Genomic DNA, 18,144 nt, shown 5'->3' on the forward strand with positions numbered 1-18,144 from the left:
GCCTTTAAAGTGCTACATTGCTGCTGCTTCCATTTGTTGGAGTACAGAGTAACAGGGCTACCTCCCTGTCACTGTGCATCCAGCAGTCAACAGTATGGACGGGTAAAGGGACTGCTCACATGCAGTCTTTACTCTCCCAAAGAACTAAGAAAAATGCAGGTGCTTTTTTAATGTCTTATGACGAGTGATATTATTTGTGTGTGACCAAAGCCCAGCCTCACCTCTGAATCCAGCTTCAGGACAGCGCGTTTGAGTGTTAAATAGTAGGCTGGGGGTCCCCTCTCTCTGGCCCCAGGAAGTGCTTTGGTTGCAGGTGAATATTTCTAGAGTTGTGACTGTAGCTCTGCGACCCCCTTGTTACTGCCTGGAGGAAAAGCCTCGGGCCAGGAAACAATCCCGTTGCTGTCAAGCGGCCTGAGCCTGGGCCCGCCATCTGTCCGTCATCTAACAGGCGGGGGCGGTGGTCCCTTTTGGCCCTTGCGGGTGGGAGCAGAATGGCCCCGCCCCTGTCACCTCCCTTTTGCCTTGTCAGCTTTCTCGCCGCCTGGCGTGTGCTTGATTCCGATTGGCTGCGCGTACCCACGTGACCGCTTGCTCGGCAGGCCGGCCGGCTCCCGTCGGGGGATGAGGCGGAAGAGGGGGTTGGGGGTTGCGGGTTGCGCGAGGGGGTAGCGGCCGGGTTCTGCTGGCGCTCGCGGCAGCCCGCTAGGCCAGACGTGCCAGCCCGGGGATGGAGCCCGAGCAGCCCGGCAGGTACGCGGAGCGGCCGGGCCTAGGCCTGGCGCGGGGAGGTCTCGGCTGCTCCTTGGCTGCACATCAATGGGCCGGATACCCGGCCCCCAGCGGCCGGGCCCTGCGCGGGGCCTGGGTAACCGCAGGGACGTGGCCGGGGGGATGCTCGGCCCCTCTGGCGGGCGGGGGAGCTCACGGGAGGGCGGGAGAGGAGTGCGCGTGGGCGGGCGTGTATATACGGACAGCGTATAGAGCAGCGGGGGGCGGGGTGTGTAAAACCCACACACCTATGTTGGTTAACTGTCGGATGTAGTGGTACCCAGGTCATTTCACAGAAAAAGAATGTGTCCTCTACAGCCTAAGCTGAGAGCCAGCTGGCATTTAGCTCAAGCTGTAGAGGAGCCTGCCCCAAGCTTCAGAGACGTCAGGTTCGATTCTGCCTGTCGGCAATTACCTGCACCCCCAGGGTATGCAGAGTGGAGAGTTTGTGTGTTTGGTGGGATGAAATGAGGTGAGGCTTATAGAAGGGATGTATTGTACGGGGACCTGTATTGGGAGAATATGTATGGGGTGGCATATCTGGATTAAGAGTCTCTGCACTGTGTGAATTGCAGGAGTATCTGATGAAACATTGCTGGCCAGTGACCTCATCTTTTCCATCCAAATGAGGACTTTTTCAATCTATGTGCAGAATACGCTATTTTCTATGTACTGAGGTATTTGCAAATGTGCACCACAAGTAGAAACAGAACTCCTAGCTGTGTGCACTCTGCTAGTCGGTTGGGCAGCATTTGAATCTCTCCTGAGTGGAGATACCAGAGTACAGTTTATGGGAAACATTGCTGGCCAGTCCTTGGTCTAAAACTGCTTAAAGATTTTGCCACATATTGGAGGGCTAGTGGCTAATTACCTCAAATCAACATCTGGCAACCCAAAGTGGTTCATGCATTGTGTGTTAGCTAAAGTAATTTGATGGAAGATTAAGCAATTAAAAATTGTCAAAAGTCACGTAGTTCTGATTGTATGCAGTATGTTGTATCCATGTTGGTCTCAGGATACAAGATAGTATGGTAATAGCTTTTAATCAACTTCTGTTGGGGAGAGAGAGAGAGGAAGCTTTTGAGCTTACACAGGGCTTTACAGAGTCACAGTTTGGTGTAAACTCACCAGCTTCTCCCTCTAACAAAAGATGTTCTCACCCATCTGTAATAGTTAATTCTAAGGCATGGTCTAAACTACAAAATAAGGTCAATGTAAGGCAGCTTACATCAGGCTAAGGCTACACTATTGTTTCTATTTCAGGATCCATTTGTATCTCAAAGGCTATGTCTACACTAGCCCCAAACTTCGAAATGGCCATACAAATGGCCATTTCGAAGTTTACTAATGAAGCGCTGAAATACATATTCAGCGCCTCATTAGCATGCGGGCGGCCACGGCACTTTGAAATTGGCGCGGCTCGTCCCAACGGGGCTCCTTTTCGAAAGGACCCCACCTACTTCAAAGTCCCCTTATTCCTGTGAGCAGATGGGAATAAGGGGACTTCGAAGTAGGCGGGGTCCTTTCAAAAAGGAGCCCTGAGTCGCGCGGCGGCGAGCTGCATCAATTTCGAAGTGCTGCGGATGCCTGCATGTTAATGAGGCGCTGAATATGTATTTCAGCGCTTCATTAGTAAACTTCGAAATGGCCATTTCGAAGTTTGGGGCTAGTGTAGACACGGCCAAATAGGCACAGCTAAACACCACAGGGGAAATAGCAGGGCTATTTCAAGTGCAGTGTTTCATTCCGGGTAACCCTTGTCATACAAGGTTACCAAGAAGTTTGAAATAAGCTCTTATTTCAAACTCTAGTGCAGTGTAGCCTGCACTGGGTTCAAAATAAGATGCCTTGAAATAAATTTATGCAATTTGCACAATGCAAATTGCATAAGTTTATTTCGAGCTAGGCACAAATTGCATAACTTCATTTCGAGCTAGGGCTCCAGCTAAGTATCTATATTACAACATTGCTTCTGCTGGTGTGAGTCAGCTACCAAGGCAGATTAATAACTTGGCACCTAGGTTGACATAGTTAAGGCAACAGAGTGCTTGCAAGTGCTGTATTTGCATTGCCCATTTGTTTTCAGGTCTGTCAGTGCCCCACACGTTTATGTTGGTGGAAGCACTCCCTCCTCTGGGGAGGATCTGCAACAACCAGCCGAGGAGGTGTAGTGTGAACATGAACCACCACAATAATTAATAACTTAAGGAAACAGTTTAATAGTGTAGACAAGATCTAGCTGGACAGTAGTTTTAACTTGGCTACATTACCCACTTCCTGTGTATATGAAGGTATATACTTTTAAGAACATCAAGTGCACTATGTTAAATTTGTGTTTATAGAAAAATGGAAGAAAATAAGGCATATATTTAATGTGTCTAATCTGAATATTCTGATTCGGTTAGTAATATTAAATTAGTTAAAAAAGAGAGGCTGTGTTTATCAATGTTTGACACCCATTACATGATCGGAAGCATCTACCAGTTATTTAATGGAGTTGATGAAAGACTATAAGTGGAGACTGTAACATACATACAGTGTATGCCAAATCTGGTTAAGAATGTCATGATTTTATTGTGATTAATAATATTCTGCAGGTATAAAGTGAAGGAAAAAGCCAATGTGTTAATGATAAATGACTAACAAGACTGACTTCTTTCTTTTAAGGTATTATTCTCCTCTTCAGCAAGCTCAAGCATTTTATTCATTTCCATTCCATCAGATGACAACTGCAGTTCCTAACATGGAAATTATGGATGAACAACAGACTATAGGGGGCATTTTAGATCAAAATGTTGCTCAAGAACCTATTCAAGGTAGTGTGACCAAATTAATATAACTTTATAAAATTAAAATCTGGATTAATTCAGCTGAAAATGAAATTGATCCTTAGTGGATTTTTCTAGAATGATTTGTTTTAATAATTGCTTCTTTGTCTGTTGGTTTTGCTCTTTTTGGCACTTTTTGAACAAGTGTTCAGAAATTTGGGTTTTATAACATTTCTAAAGGAATAAAATAGTGCTGCATGCATATAGGAAAATACAAAGTGAACCCTGCTTATACTTTTGACATTGCTCAGCCTTGCCAAATTTGAGCTGATGTATGTATGTAGTTTTTGCTCTGCATGTATTTATAATATGGGAGCACTTTACTATGTCCTTTTGTTTTTTGACAAATTAAATAGTGAAAAAAGATAGGACAGCTAAGCACAAAGGCTACATCTTCACAAGAAGCAGCTGTCGACAGACGTGACTATTGGAAGGGATTTCCCCACAAAACTTCTGTCGACAGATTGCGTGTACACATAAAAGTAGATAGAAAGAGCAATCCACTCTGTCAGTAGAGAGCGGCCAGACTGCCCAGCCTTCTCTCGACAGACCAGAAGCTTTGCAAACAGGGCTACCCAGTGAACTGGAAGCCCTGTCTGTCAACAAAATGGCCCTGAAGCATCTACATGGCTGTTTTGTCCACAGGAAACTGTTGAGAAAGGTGTTATACCTGAACACAGAGAGGTGTAACACTGCTACGGATGTGCTGAGTTTTGTTGACAGACTGAAAACATTTTATGTGTAGATGGTCCCTGGGTTGTTCTGAGAAAAGTCCAGTTTGGCCAGAAAGAACATCTTGTGTAGACATAGCCAGAAGGAAAGTACTCCTTATGGCTATCAAATATGTAACTTTTTTAAGTCAGTTTATAATTTGTAGCTGAACTCTGTCTTGTGGTCTACAAAGGGTTGTTTGCAAAACTTAAATTCTCTAGTAAAGGTCCAGATGGCCAAAGAATTGGTACAGTAATCCCTCGATTTATGCAGAGATTGCATCCTGGGCAACCACTGCGTAAATTAGGGTGGAGAGGCAGGGTTGTGGAGATCCCCGGAATTCCACTGTTCCAACTGCCCCCTTCCCCTGGCTGGGAGAAGCGGCACAACTGCCAGCTCGAGCTGCTGACTTCCCCCAGCTGGGGGAAGTTGGGAGGGGAGGGGGTCAGCCACATGGCCCCGGGCTTTGCCCAGCTGGGGAGCACACAGCTGCCTGCAGCATGGTTATGCACGTTAATTCAAGTTAAGTGCAAATTGAAATGGCACTTTGAGGGTTTACTGTAATAAGCAGTACTGTTTTTGTGCTGGTACTGAGTACCAGCACCTCAGCAGCTCCAGCCATGGTATTGGCTGGGGGGGTGGGGGCGCCAGCTCTATTTTTACAGAAAAAATCACCAGTAGTAGGCATAGTTAATTTGAAGATATGGTAGGGAACTTGCATGTTGACTTTTCTTGAGATGTATTTTCTTGAGATACGTTTTCTATAAAGTAACCATCCTTGTGTATGATGATCATGAAGCCAGAACTCTGGTTTTGATTTTGGTGATCCCACCCTCGTCACTTCCATTTTAGGTGGGAGGGATAGCTCAGTGGTTTGAGCATTGGCCTGCTAAAGCCAGGGTTGTGAGCTTAATCCTTGAGGGGCCAGGTAGGGGTCTGGGACAAATAGAAGGGTTGGGGGGGGAAGTGCTCAGTCCTGCTAAAAGGGCAGGGGACAGGACTTGCTGACCTCTGGAGGTCCGTTCCACCTCCTGTGAGATGTGTATCTGTCCATAGTGATATTGCCAATGAGAGAGAGTAGCATTCCATTGGGCAGTGAATTTAATTTTCATCACTATCAACCAAAAGTTCCCATTTTACTTGTCCAAAGCAAAATATGCCAGTAGTCTCTCTGTTAGTGTGGCAGGGCCTCCAGCTCCACACCTCTTTGGAGGATTTTCCTGCTATCCTCAGGCCCTGACCCCCATGACCTAATCAGTATTCCCTCAGTCAGGCCCAGAACCTAGTCAGGCTTCAGGAGCCTTGTGAATGCACCTACTTCCTTGAGTCACAGGGGGTGGTGAAGGGAAGCTCAGGCCCTCCCTCTCCACCAAGCTCCAGCCCAGGGCCCTGTCAGTGCTGGGGGTGTATCCCCAAGCAGCAGCTCAGCAGGCATCCCCCGCCACAGTATGCTGAGCTCCCAGGTTACCTCCCTGTTCCCTGCCCAGGGCTGCTTCCTACCCATCTCAATGCTGCTGATCTTCCCCAGACAGCAGCGCCTTCCCCTCTGCTAGCCAGCACCAACTGACTGGCCTCCCTGCCCTTTATACTTGGACTGCAGTTGGAGCATGCCCAGCAGGGCTGCAGGGGAGAGACCTTTTCCACCCAGCAAGCCTGGCCCCAACCCCCACTGACTAGTGCAGGGTTGGTACACCCGTCAGTTAGCATGAACATAAACCTCCTCAACTTCACTTTTTGCTATGGGCTAATGCTGTTCAGACTGAACCTGAAATAGAGCATTTCAGATGAAGGCTGTTTTATGCAAGGATTATTTTAAATGAATATTTTGAGAATGCAAACAAGTGAAAATTTGACGAGCATATTTTTGTATTAATGTTTGACATCAAAATGATTTAAACAATTCAGGATTTTTAGAAAAGCCATGCGAAAAGGAAACTATTACCTTGTGTTTCAGAAGTTGCAAAGGGAAGGAAGAGAAAAAACAAACCAACAGAGCCAAAAAAATCAGCTGTTAAAGCAGCTAAATCAACTAAGTCAAAAGGCAAACAAGAGAAGATTACCGATACGTTCAAAGTCAAAAGAAAAGTAGACCGTTTTAATGGTGTGTCTGAAGCCGAGCTTTTGACCAAGACTCTTCCTGATATTTTGACTTTCAATTTGGATATTGTAATTGTAAGTCAGACAAGCTTATACATTTTCAAGTCTGTTACTTAGTAATTATGACTGACTACTGTTTGTAAATCATTTTCATGGTGTGGTCTCACGTAATATAGTAACATACAAGTTGTTTGTATACAATAGCTTCACATTTTCTATTAAACCTTATACTAACAGCATTCTAGTTTATGAAAAATCTTAAATTTAAATATGAGGGAAGGTAGAAACAGTTGATACTATTATTCAGTGTTCTTTCCTTACTGTTCTTCCCCCAAAATGCTACCTGAACTGCTGTAAAATATATGTTGTGATAGTGCAAGACGTTACATCTATAAACTGAGAATCTTATTTTTAAATCCTGAAATAATAGAAAATTGTTCTTAATTGGGCTGTGATTAATAGGTTTGACAAATGCACTACTGTGTAAGATTTGCAAGTAATTAGAGCAGTTTGATAAACATTCCTTTTTCCCCTTTGTTATCTCAATTGATATGTTTTTGAAGCTATAATTTACTAATGCTTTGCTCTTTAGATTGGCATAAACCCAGGTTTAATGGCAGCATACAAAGGACATCATTACCCCGGACCTGGAAACCACTTTTGTAAGTTTACTTTTCTTTTTATTGGGATTTGCAGAAATGTTTGTGACATTTTAAACAAGCTTGTTTGTATTTGTGATTTTATACAATCTCAACACAGTCTGTAATTTAATAAATACATACTTCCATGTTCTGTCATGTAAAGCCACACAAACAAAACAAAAATGGATCATCTGTGAGTCCTGTGGTCTTGTTTATAATTGCAGATTCAGAATTACGTAAATATAGTTACAACATTATATTGTTACCAACAATTTTGTTTAAGCTTAGGTTATTACAGCATATAATTTAATAAAAATCACATCGCTAGTATTTACATTTTCATGGTTTTTTAAGTCAGCAGTCATTGACTTTCAAAATAAAAACCAGGAAAAAAAAATCTTTCCCAAATGTAATTTTCTGAGTGCCCGAAAAAATAAAAAGGCAAATACAGAATTAACAGAGCTCCTAGATGTCTGAATAAAACAGAAACCTCTTCACCCACCCTTCAGTTCCCTAAACTTGTCGCTTCTAGCATTAATGGTAGCCTGTTTTCTGGATTCTTTATTAAAAAAAAAAAAAACTGTCTGCCCTTGATCTGTGTTAGCACCTGTTGATGTGAACAGGAGTGACAAGTCCAGATTAAAGCTGATGTTTGAAACAAGCTTGGTGCCTACATCTTGTACTGGGTTTTTGCGTTAGTGGATTTTCATTTATTTTCTTCTGAAATGATTGTCATGCTGTGTAGAGACTCAGCACTGTGAGTGCCTGCCTCAGGGCAGGTTCTCAGAAATAGTGCAGATATCCCAGACTCGTGGCATGTTCTATAGTTAGACTTTATGAAACCAGTAATGAATGTGAATTTCTGGATTACTGCAACAGTCTTAATGTGGAGTCTCAGAAAGGCTGGAGAACCTAAGGGAATTGTCTTATAACCCACACAAACAAGTTTCCATCTAAATCCTAAGACTGACAGAATTGGGGTGATCTGTATATTCAGATTGTCTTTCACAATCTCTGGGGATATCTCACTTCATTGTAGAGTCTCTGGGCCCTTCAGAGTTCAAAAATATACAGTTTCTGCTTGGCAAGAATTTGTATTCCTTTTCCCTAAAGTACAGGGGGAAGAGAGAGGAGTTTATGTGCAGTTCTTTTCTTCATGGATAGATTGGAATCAACAAACAGTCTCTCGTCCTCTGATGTTCCATTGTGGTTTGCCTGGTGTTGATGGGGCTTCGTTGGGCAGGAGATAACATCTCCTGTGGCAACCAGTCTAGCATTTCACACTGGTGATGTTTTTCTCCTGACTCCGGAGGTTTAACATTTCAGAGCAAACACACGGGCTACATCTACACTAGAGAGTTTTGTCAACAAAAATCACAGAGCATCCACACTAAAAATGTGTTCTGTCAACAGTAACTCGACAGACATCTGCCTGTCCCCCATGAGACAGAATGCCTTTCTTGGCAGTAACTGTTGACAAAGAAGTGGTGTGGATGCTCTGGGGATCCCTCTGTCAACAGACAGGGTTTTCGGGTCTGTGGGCAGCCCTATCTGCTGTGCTTCTGGTTGTCCGTTCTGCTGAGAGAGCGGCCAGGCAGTCTGACCACACTCTGTCAACAGAGCAGCTCAATAGAGCGATTTACTTTCATGTGTGACCTCAGTCTGTTGACAGAAGTTTTGTTGAAAGATATCTTCTGACAGAAACTTCTGTCAACAGATCGCTGTAGAGTAGACAGCCTTAAATAAATCCGGCACACTCTTGTCCGGCAACATCTGTAATTTGACATGATTTTAGTTAACTGGATGACCACTTATCAGGGGTGTGGCCAAGTTTCCCGTGGTCCCCTAAAGTTTTGTTTATAGCCACCAGTCCTGGCTGTCAGTGATCTGTGCTGTTATTTAGCTTTAATTTACCTCTAAATATCTTTGAAGAGCCCAGTAAGCAGGGGAAGCTTTGGTAATGCTGTTAGACAATACTGACCTTCCGTGGTGTGGCAAATTCTCTCGTTCAGCACCGGTCTGGTCCTGAGAGCGACGGACTAGAGAGGTTCAATCTGTATATTGTAACATGTCTATAGGATATCATGAGTGAGGGTTCATGCTCAGGGATGTGAAAGATCACCCCTCTGAGTGCATGCAGCAATTTCAGCACTGTGAAGTGCCAGTGTAGATAGGCTCCCAGCACTGGGACCTGTGCTCCTCATTGAGATGTGTTGGGTTGTTTTTTTTTTTGTTTTGTTTTGTTTGGGGTTTGGGTTATCAGCACTAGAAAAAGTCTCTCCCAGCACTGGCGCTGAGACTACACTGTTGTGTTAAAGCACTGCCACAGCAGCACTTCAATGTTCTATGTATAGACAAACCCTGAAATTAATGCATATATGTCATAGTGTCTAAACACTAAATACATTCTTATAAGACTAACACCTGTTTTTGAGCAAAACTAACATGTGGGTGACCTAGTCTTCTCCCCAGCTATGAGGTTTGTCAGTTCTTAGCTAATGTGTGCAACCTGGGCAAGAGCTGACCTATAACCTGCCAGCAACACAACGAGCATTTGACTTAATATGTAGTTTAATATGAATCAGTCCAAATGTTGTGGGCATGCTAATTAAAGCCATTATATAGTATAAAGATGTTTGTTTACAGTGGGGCAAACAAAACTCGTCATTTTAAACTTTCCATGTTACATCAAAAATTGCGGACAGACAGAAGTAGTACTAAAATCTGTATAAGATAAAAACTTAAATACAAAAAAGTGAGTTTACTTACTTTATGGTGAAGCACTCTGTGGCAGTGTACAGCACATAACATGACTCAAAAGCAATAAAATGTTTGTTAAAATTCAGACAGTCCATGTCCCACATGGGGTGTGGGGGGAAGCGATGGCAGGATAAAGTAGTAAATTACACTAAAAACAGGCATCCCGAAAAATATGAAGTCAAAAAAACCCTGAAATGGTGGTAATTGCTGTAGGGTTTTAACTAGAGATAGGATAACAGATGAGTATCCAAGAGGTGGATTCATAGTAAAGATACTCACTAGTAACCAGGGCTTGCACCATTTTAGGTTCCTAACATGAACAGTGTCAACTTGTTTAACATCAGAACAGCCTGGATTTTTGAAGACTTTCAAATTTATTTTCTTGACCAATGTTGCTTTCTTTTCATGCTGTTTGTTTTAAACTTCTGATAGTTTGTGGCAGTGTGTCTTCTGGGATTTTTATAGCAACTTTTTTGTTGAGTGCTTATATTTTGGGGAGTCCTTTTGTTCGTTTTTATAACCCCTTACAGGAAAAGACAAATGGCTGCAAATGTGTTCTTCTCATGACATAGCGTCCAACACACTAGCCACATGTGGCTGTTTCGCTGGCTGAGTGTGGCTAGTTGACTTGAATAATAAATATATTTCAGAATAATCTGGCTAGTTTACTATAGCACCATGGTTCTTGTATTAACTTTGTGGTCCTGGGCTTCAAAAGAGGAACCAAATAGAATATTGTGGAAATAGATACCAATCACAGTTCAATTTTTTTTCCCCTCCCTTAAGTCATACAATTAAAACTCCAAATTCAACTTTTAGGAAGAAATCCCTGTTTATGGAAACAAAGAATCCAGTGATGGCATTATATTTTTCAACAGGACTCTTTTTTTATCTTGCAGCATACAGAAACATTGCTCAGTATTATCAGTCTTAAATTAATGTAGCTAAGGCAACCATCGTCTGAAATAAATGTTTGCTTAACATGGAACATTCCTTTAGCATTCCAATATTGGGCAGTATCTTTCTTAAAATAACTTGCATATTTGTCTTCATTTAATATCTTCTTAAGTATTTCAAAAAGCATGTGATTTTTACTTCTCTTTTCACAGGGAAGTGCCTCTTTATGTCTGGGCTGAGTGAGGAACAATTGAACCATATGGATGACCACACTTTACCACAAAAATATGGTATTGGATTTACAAACATGGTGGAAAGAACAACACCAGGTAGCAAAGACCTCTCCAGGTAGGAGAAACAGGATAGTGCTATACTTGGGCAATGAAGAGTAGCCAAGGTATTAATCATAAATGCAATTGCTTTTTCTCATTTAGCAAAGAGTTTCGAGAAGGAGGACGAATTCTGATGGAGAAATTGCAAAAGTATAAACCTCGCATAGCAGTTTTTAATGGAAAATGTAAGACTCTTAATATTGAATCCTTCTCTCGTTCCAGCAGCCTTCTATGTGGCATATAATGATCTATCTTCATTTCATTTTAGGTATTTATGAAATTTTTAGTAAGGAAGTTTTTGGAGTTAAGGTTAAAAAATTGGAATTTGGATTGCAGCCCCACAAAGTCCCAGACACAGAAACTGTAAGTTCTTTCAAAATTCAGCACTAGTGAAACCAATGGACTGGTATCCATTTACCCTGGTAGAGAATTTGGCCAAAATATGTTTGGAGAAATGAATGGGATTGGGCAAATATAATCCTTTTTCAGCCAGATATTTGTGGGAGTTTAGGGATTTTGCTTTTGGAACTAGTTTATTATTGTCAGCAAGATAATTACATGCCAAAAGAGTATCTGTAATCTGTATAAATAATTCCTGTGCTATCACCAGTATCCCCATTCACCTACAAATAATATATTATAATTTTACAAGTATTAGAGGGATAGCCGTGTTCATCTGTATCCGCAAAAATGAGAAGTCCTGTGGCACCTTATAGACTAACAGATTTATTGGAGCATAAGCTTTCATGATGCATCTGACAAAGTGGGTCTTTGCCCACGAAAGTTTATGCTCCAATAAAACTGTTAGTCTATAAGGTGCCACAGGACTTCTTGTTATACTTTTACAAGTATACTGTTCAGAAACTCAAATTCGATCTAAATACGACTCCTCTGTGTGTGTGTGTGTGACATGTACACATATATACTCACACAACAAGGAAGGACATGAGGATGACCATGATGCTAGTCCAAGCATGGGTGGGGGAAGGAATATTTAGGCACTGTGCTATTAGCGCTAGTAACAAAATCGCGGTATCTGGCCATGTAAGGTTATCGGTACTTTAAATTCAGCCACCTTAAGGTGATTTGCAGTTGCATCTGTTGAATTTTGATAGTTTTGGTAAAATTCTTTGAGGATGTATGTGTTAGAGGTGGACTCTAAGCAATGTGCAGATCAGAAAGTATGGATGGACTACACATAGATTTGATCCAGAGACTGTTCGTCAAAGGGTTATTTTATGGACATCTTGCATTTTAATACTGTATCTGCTTTAAAAGTAAATAACCCCATGTAGTAATGTTGGCTGTGTTCTAATTGATTTAATTTTGCAATCAATACAGTAAATTTAAAATGTGATATTTGTAAATTAATATTGGGTGAGTCACTTTAATTTTACTGATTTAGTTTTCCTAGGGCATATCTACAGGTGGTGTAAATTGTCATACTGTCAGCCAATGATCTTACCTATAAGTCTGAGGTAAGATCCTCAGCAGGTGATCCAAAATAATGGAATAAGTATTGCCCCATTTCATGAGGCGTAATTAATGTTTGTGCAAAGGCTTAAAAATAAAAAGTGAATGCTAAGTTATTCTTGAGGTTTTACATACTGTATGTTTTACTGACCTCTAGTTTAGCATTGCTTTCTTTTTGTTGTCTCTCTTGTAAAGCTCTGCTATGTTATGCCATCATCCAGTGCAAGATGTGCTCAGTTCCCACGTGCACAGGACAAAGTTCATTATTACATAAAGCTTAAAGATTTAAGGGATCAACTGAAAGGCATTACACCCAACACAGAGGTGCAGGAGGTGCAGTATACGTTTGACTTACAGCTTGCACAAGGTACAGTGCTTTTTTTTTTTTTTGGTAATTTTTTTTAACATTTACATGGTAGCCATATCATCAGGTGTGAGATGAGATAGATAATATGTAGAACCAGCAAAGTTATCAGCGTGGAAGAAAATGAAGAATTAAAGGGAACGTGAAACTTTTTTCCAGCCAACTTACAAGACGTAATAGAGCTAAGCGTGTTATTTATTTCACCTTTTCTTAAAATTTTAACACTATCTCAAGGAAGGTGTGATTTTTTTTTTTAAAAACTTATTTTAAAGAAAAATAAAAATGTATACAATGTTGTGTGATGCAAGGTTCATAATTTAGTATTATCCTAAATATTAACACATTTGAGGCCTTTTTCTCCAGAGGATGCTAAAAAGATGGCAGTTAAAGAGGAAAAATATGATCCGGGTTACGAAGCAGCATATGGTGGTGCTTACAGTGAGAGAAGGACCTATGAGCATGAACAGTGTAACTTCGCTTCTAATGGAACAGGTACAAAGTAACACTTGTGGCTTTCAGTCCCCAAGCCCTTAAATGTGAAAATATATTAGGATTATTTTTCTGCCATTTCAGATGGCTTCCATAGTTTTAGCTTAAAGTTTTTTTTTTTTTTAAAGTACAGGAGCATTTATTGTTTAAATTCATAATTTCATCTATATCACTTTGTCTGGACATTAGAGGCCCATCTTCTGTTTGTGGGAGGGGAGAATTTTTTTTTCCTGAACACTTGTGTGCATTTAATTTTTTTTTGTGTGTGTGTAACTTCAGCAACTTTGCCAAGGTCAGATTATAGAGAATCTGACCAAATCTATTGTGTAAAAATAATTGCCATAATTTACAAGTAGTCCTATATGGATCTAGCCTATTAACACCTCATACTTCTCATTTTAGCCATAAATTTACACAGTGCTTTTCATTACAAAAGAAATGATCACTCTCTCTGAACTTGTATGGTAAGAATAGCAAGATTCAACCAGTGATTTTTTTTTTTAAAAAAAGAGAAAGAATTAAGATTATCCCATTTATCTTGTTTCTGATGGAAGAGGATGTTTTTTTCCTAAATCAGAGTGGTTTGTGGTTCTTCTGTAACTTTATACATCGATATGAAGGCTAGTGTAAATGAAACTTTTGGAATTAATACACTGTTAAGGCTGTGAAGCTAAAAAAAAAAACAAAAAAACAAAACACACACTAAAACCACAAACTGTATAGTATATCCCATTTAATGGTGTGTAAGAAACCGTAACTGTTGGTATTTCCCAGTTTTTGAAAACAGTGTCTTAAGTTGAAAACCTAGTTTTGATATAAAGTTAGCTTTTTCTTGGATTTGTAATTTTAAAGAGGTATGGGGGGGGAGAAACAAAGAAACCTAGATCTTCTGTATATTGTGGACCCTGAATGTTTCTTGACTTCAGACAGAGCTGCTGTCTTGCAGAGTTTTGAAAAAATATACGATTTCAGCCCTAAATAAAGTTGACAAAATTACAAGCAACAACAAAAAACCCCCACAACTGGGGAATAGAATTGGGGGCTGGAACTCTGACTGTATCAGAAAAGCCATCACTAGGGATTTTTGTCTTCACTTTAAGCAAAAAATGGAGGAAGTGCCATTGGTCACAATTGAAGAAAAAGGTTTAAATTACATCGGGCTTTTCTACACTTGCCCCCAACTTCTAAGGGGGCGTGTTAATCAGGGTGATGGGCGATAACTAATGAAGTGCTGTGGTGAATATGCAGCACTTCATTAGGCTAATTCTCTCCCATAGCAACTTCGAACTGTCATACTTCAAAGTACTGGCATGTGTGTAGCCACGGGTACTTTAGAAGTAGCGCGGGCACTTGGAAGTGCCTGTGGCTACATGCAAGCCAGCACTTTGACGTTTGATGCTTCGAAGTTGCCACGGGGGAGATTAGCCTAATGAAGTGCTGCATATTCATCACAGCACTTAATTAGTAATTTCACATTGCCCTGATTAACATGCCCCCTTTGAAGTTGGAGGCAAGTGTAGATCCACCCTATGTATGTGTACTACATCTACACAACAGTGTTATTTCAAAATAACTTTGCAAGCATCCACACTATGTACACACTATTTCGAAATAAATTCTAAATAGCGGGCATGTTATTTTGAATTTTGTGAACTTCATTGTGGGAAGAATAATGCCCATTTCAAAACAGATATTTTGAAATAGGTGCTGTTTAGATAAGAAATAGAGCTATTTCGAAATGAGCCCTAATGGCAGTAAATGGTACTATTTCAAAATAGGCACTATTTCGAAAGGCAGTCTTGTGTGTAGCTGTGTTATTTCAAAATAAGCTATTTTGGAATAGCTATTCCAGAATGGATTATTTTGAAGTAACGCTGCTCTGTAGACACAGCGTTGGGCTTTAGCGTGGTGTTCTGAAGACTGGGTATGAAGGATACAAAGAAAGTTAAAGATTTTAAAATATATTTTGTGTGTTCATCGCTAATGAAACAACTGACTTCTGCTCAAAGGGAATCACAATTCAAATTATTTTTAGGAAGTTAACATGGACTAGAGTAATTAAAAGGGATAAATATGAAAACTGAAAATGTCGGTGCACTACAGCTAGCAGAGCTAATTGAAAAATGTGTTGGGGGAAGGGGTTCTTTAATCAAAATCAACTTTTCTGAAACTTTCCAAAAGCTAACTGATACTTTTGTTTTTATTTTCTAGATGTGAACAACCTTGGCTACAGTGGGGGATCATCCTTTGGTGACGTTCCTAATGGACAGTGGATGATGCAGTCTTTTACAGATCGGATTCCAGAATTGCATAACAGTGAGGCACAAGAGCAAGAACAAAGCCATGTGTAAAAGCTACCTCTTTGGCAGCTGGGCATAAATGCTGCAGTTTTAATGCAGTTGACAAGAATGGTACCTCAGTTCTCTAACTGAAGCATTTTAATAGTATTTTACCTGTTGTTTTATTGTAGTCCAAACCAATGGTGTGGTAGATTTATTCCTATGAAGTAGGTAATTTTTAAGGAAGTGTCCAACATTTTTTTTTAAAAAGTAGCTCTTTTTTGTATATAAGTTTTTTTTATATTTAACATACACAATTTCTTGCAACAACTGCAATAACAAACTGCTTTCTCATATGTGAAGACTTTTTTTCTTTTGGGATTACTTTAATTCTTTAATTTTTAGTGCAGTAGTTTTTGAAATTATACTTTTTACTAATTCCTTTATATGGTGGGGTATTTCATAGCCCTGTCATATGTGGAGAGAGAATGGGAACATGAAAGCCACTTGCCAGTTGCCACTGTTGGTTGGCAGTGTAGCTCTACTCTCGCAGGGTTTTAAAGTAAATGTAGTTATATGAATTGTGCATTTTCAGGGCCAGCCTTCTGTTCTCTGCCACAGGGGAGAGTTTCCACTTTGCTTTCCAAGCTCTGTCGCCATTCAACTCATTAGCCATTTGGCCACTTGGAGCTCTAAGAGCCTTGAGACCTCATCTCCTGCACCTCATAAAAGGGGGGAGGAGAATCCAGTGTGTTGAATAGGGAAGGTTCTTGAAGACTGCTGCTTAGTTACCTTGAAATAAAGCTGCATAGTATCCTCTTTGCCCTGTAAGAAATGAGGTGGAGGCTGTTGAACTCTGTGGACCTGAAATGCCCTTCCTCTTCTCCATGGCTGTTCTCTGGCTTCCCACTAGGCTTATACTGAGCAACTCCTAATAGTGCAGCAAGAGCACTAATTGGGAAGAGAGAACACCTCAGGACTGGCTAGCCTAAAGGGCACCTTTGTACAAAAAAAAAAAAACCAGGGGGGGAGGCCATACTTTCTGTCAAGTCCAAGAGTGACCACCTTATTTGCATGTGTCACACAAGGGAAAACTTACCTGGGGTTAGAACAGGACTGAGGATGATTCTTAAGATATTTGGTTCCTTTCCAAAATAGAGAGAGGAATGAACTGAGAACTAAGGGTTTGGGGGATTTCTTTTCCTTGCTCCCCCCAAAAATAGTTATGGTAGAAAGATAAAGCCATGGACAGCTTCTGTGTGACTATAAAGTCAACCCTGGAAATTACGGTCTTCAAAATACTTAAACAGTTTGTGATTCTGGATGAACTTGGACTGATGTGGCCAATGTAATATTCAGGGAGTGAAATGAGTTTTCCATGCTTGTGTATAAAATGTCACTCTCTTTCCTTCTTTTGATTAGACAGGGGAAGATATGGCTTGAAGTGAAAGCAATAAGTTGATCAGAACATTTTTAATGTTTTGATAATCTTATGAGTAAGGTGCTCTGTGTGCTTGAAATATGCACAAACTGTATTTTCTTAATCCAAACTGATCAGATATTACACTAGCAGAGATTTTTTTATTCTTTCTTTCACAGTTTGGCAGTTGCCATCATGGATCAAGTTGTTGATCTAGGTAATGTCAAATGTAAGGCCTGCTAACAGCAACTCTGGATCTCCCACACAGCTCGGTGGGAGGCAGGCATGATGTTTACAGTTCTCTTCCCCAGTTGTCTTAATTCTAGAGAACTTTTTAAATCAAGACAAAATGTGCTCTGTGTTTCTGGTCATGTTTGTTAGCCACAGTGTAAAGCTGTTCATTATATGGTCAAAGATGTGTGGAAATCTTTCATTTGTTATTTAAAATGTACTGTATCTTGTATCACTGTTTACATGGACATGTTCCTGCAGGTGCTCAAAAGTGCCTTGCATCAGGGATTTTTAACAATTCAATTTATTTGTCAACAACTGTGTGTGGAGCATGTAACTATTACTGAGTAGATAATTTCTGTAAAGGTGTCTGTTTTAATTTGAAGGGAAGGCTCTGTTCTTTAACAGAGGCACCTACTGGATTATGTATGTATAAAATAGAGTTAAATGTACAATGACAATTTCATTGAATATAGCAAATAATGTGTGTGTGTGTGTTCTCTCAAATTGGTGCTGTAACCTGGAGGTTTTAAACCCATCTTAAAAAAATCTACAGATGTTTCACAATAAAATCAGGAATTGTACTGAAATAGCTTACTGTGATACTTTGCCCTCTTACACATGATGTGATCTGATTCTGATCAATATTCCCTCTAATTTTTTCCCATTCACATGAAGAATAAATTCTGTGATGTGTACCACCAGTAAAAACACATGCTGCTGACTGTGGGTACTGTGTTAATCAGCTGGGCAGCATGTGAATCTTTCTGGGTGGCCACCCAAACACTCAGCTTACAGGGAACACTGATTCCACTGCATGTAAACACGCAATGAATTGGTTTTTTTTGTTT

At 40.5% G+C, this 18,144-nt stretch overlaps 1 protein-coding gene across 1 annotated transcript; it reads left to right on the forward strand.

The window, feature by feature from the left end:
* Window positions 1-674: 674 nt before the first annotated feature.
* Window positions 675-17,891, forward strand: TDG (thymine DNA glycosylase). Its single transcript, XM_074983831.1, has 10 exons — window positions 675-753; window positions 3,439-3,587; window positions 6,265-6,482; window positions 7,000-7,069; window positions 10,918-11,053; window positions 11,140-11,222; window positions 11,306-11,400; window positions 12,706-12,877; window positions 13,238-13,366; window positions 15,575-17,891. The coding sequence occupies exons 1-10, from the start codon at window positions 731-733 to the stop codon at window positions 15,712-15,714; spliced, it is 1,215 nt and encodes a 404-aa protein (XP_074839932.1). The 5' UTR covers window positions 675-730; the 3' UTR covers window positions 15,715-17,891.
* The last annotated feature ends 253 nt before the right edge of the window (window positions 17,892-18,144 follow it).

Source organism: Carettochelys insculpta, chromosome 1 (genome assembly GCF_033958435.1).
Source record: "Carettochelys insculpta isolate YL-2023 chromosome 1, ASM3395843v1, whole genome shotgun sequence".
NCBI lineage: Eukaryota > Metazoa > Chordata > Testudines > Carettochelyidae > Carettochelys > Carettochelys insculpta.

What these genes read in the sequence shown, in the direction of transcription:
- TDG (XM_074983831.1), top strand. Translation starts at nt 731, where the DNA reads ATGGAGCCCGAGCAGCCCGGCAG. An exon ending in GGTAGCAAAGACCTCTCCAG is followed by an intron (nt 11,054 to 11,139) that starts GTAGGAGAAACA and finishes TTTCTCATTTAG; the next exon opens with CAAAGAGTTTCGAGAAGGAG. An exon ending in CTTCGCTTCTAATGGAACAG is followed by an intron (nt 13,367 to 15,574) that starts GTACAAAGTAAC and finishes TTTATTTTCTAG; the next exon opens with ATGTGAACAACCTTGGCTAC.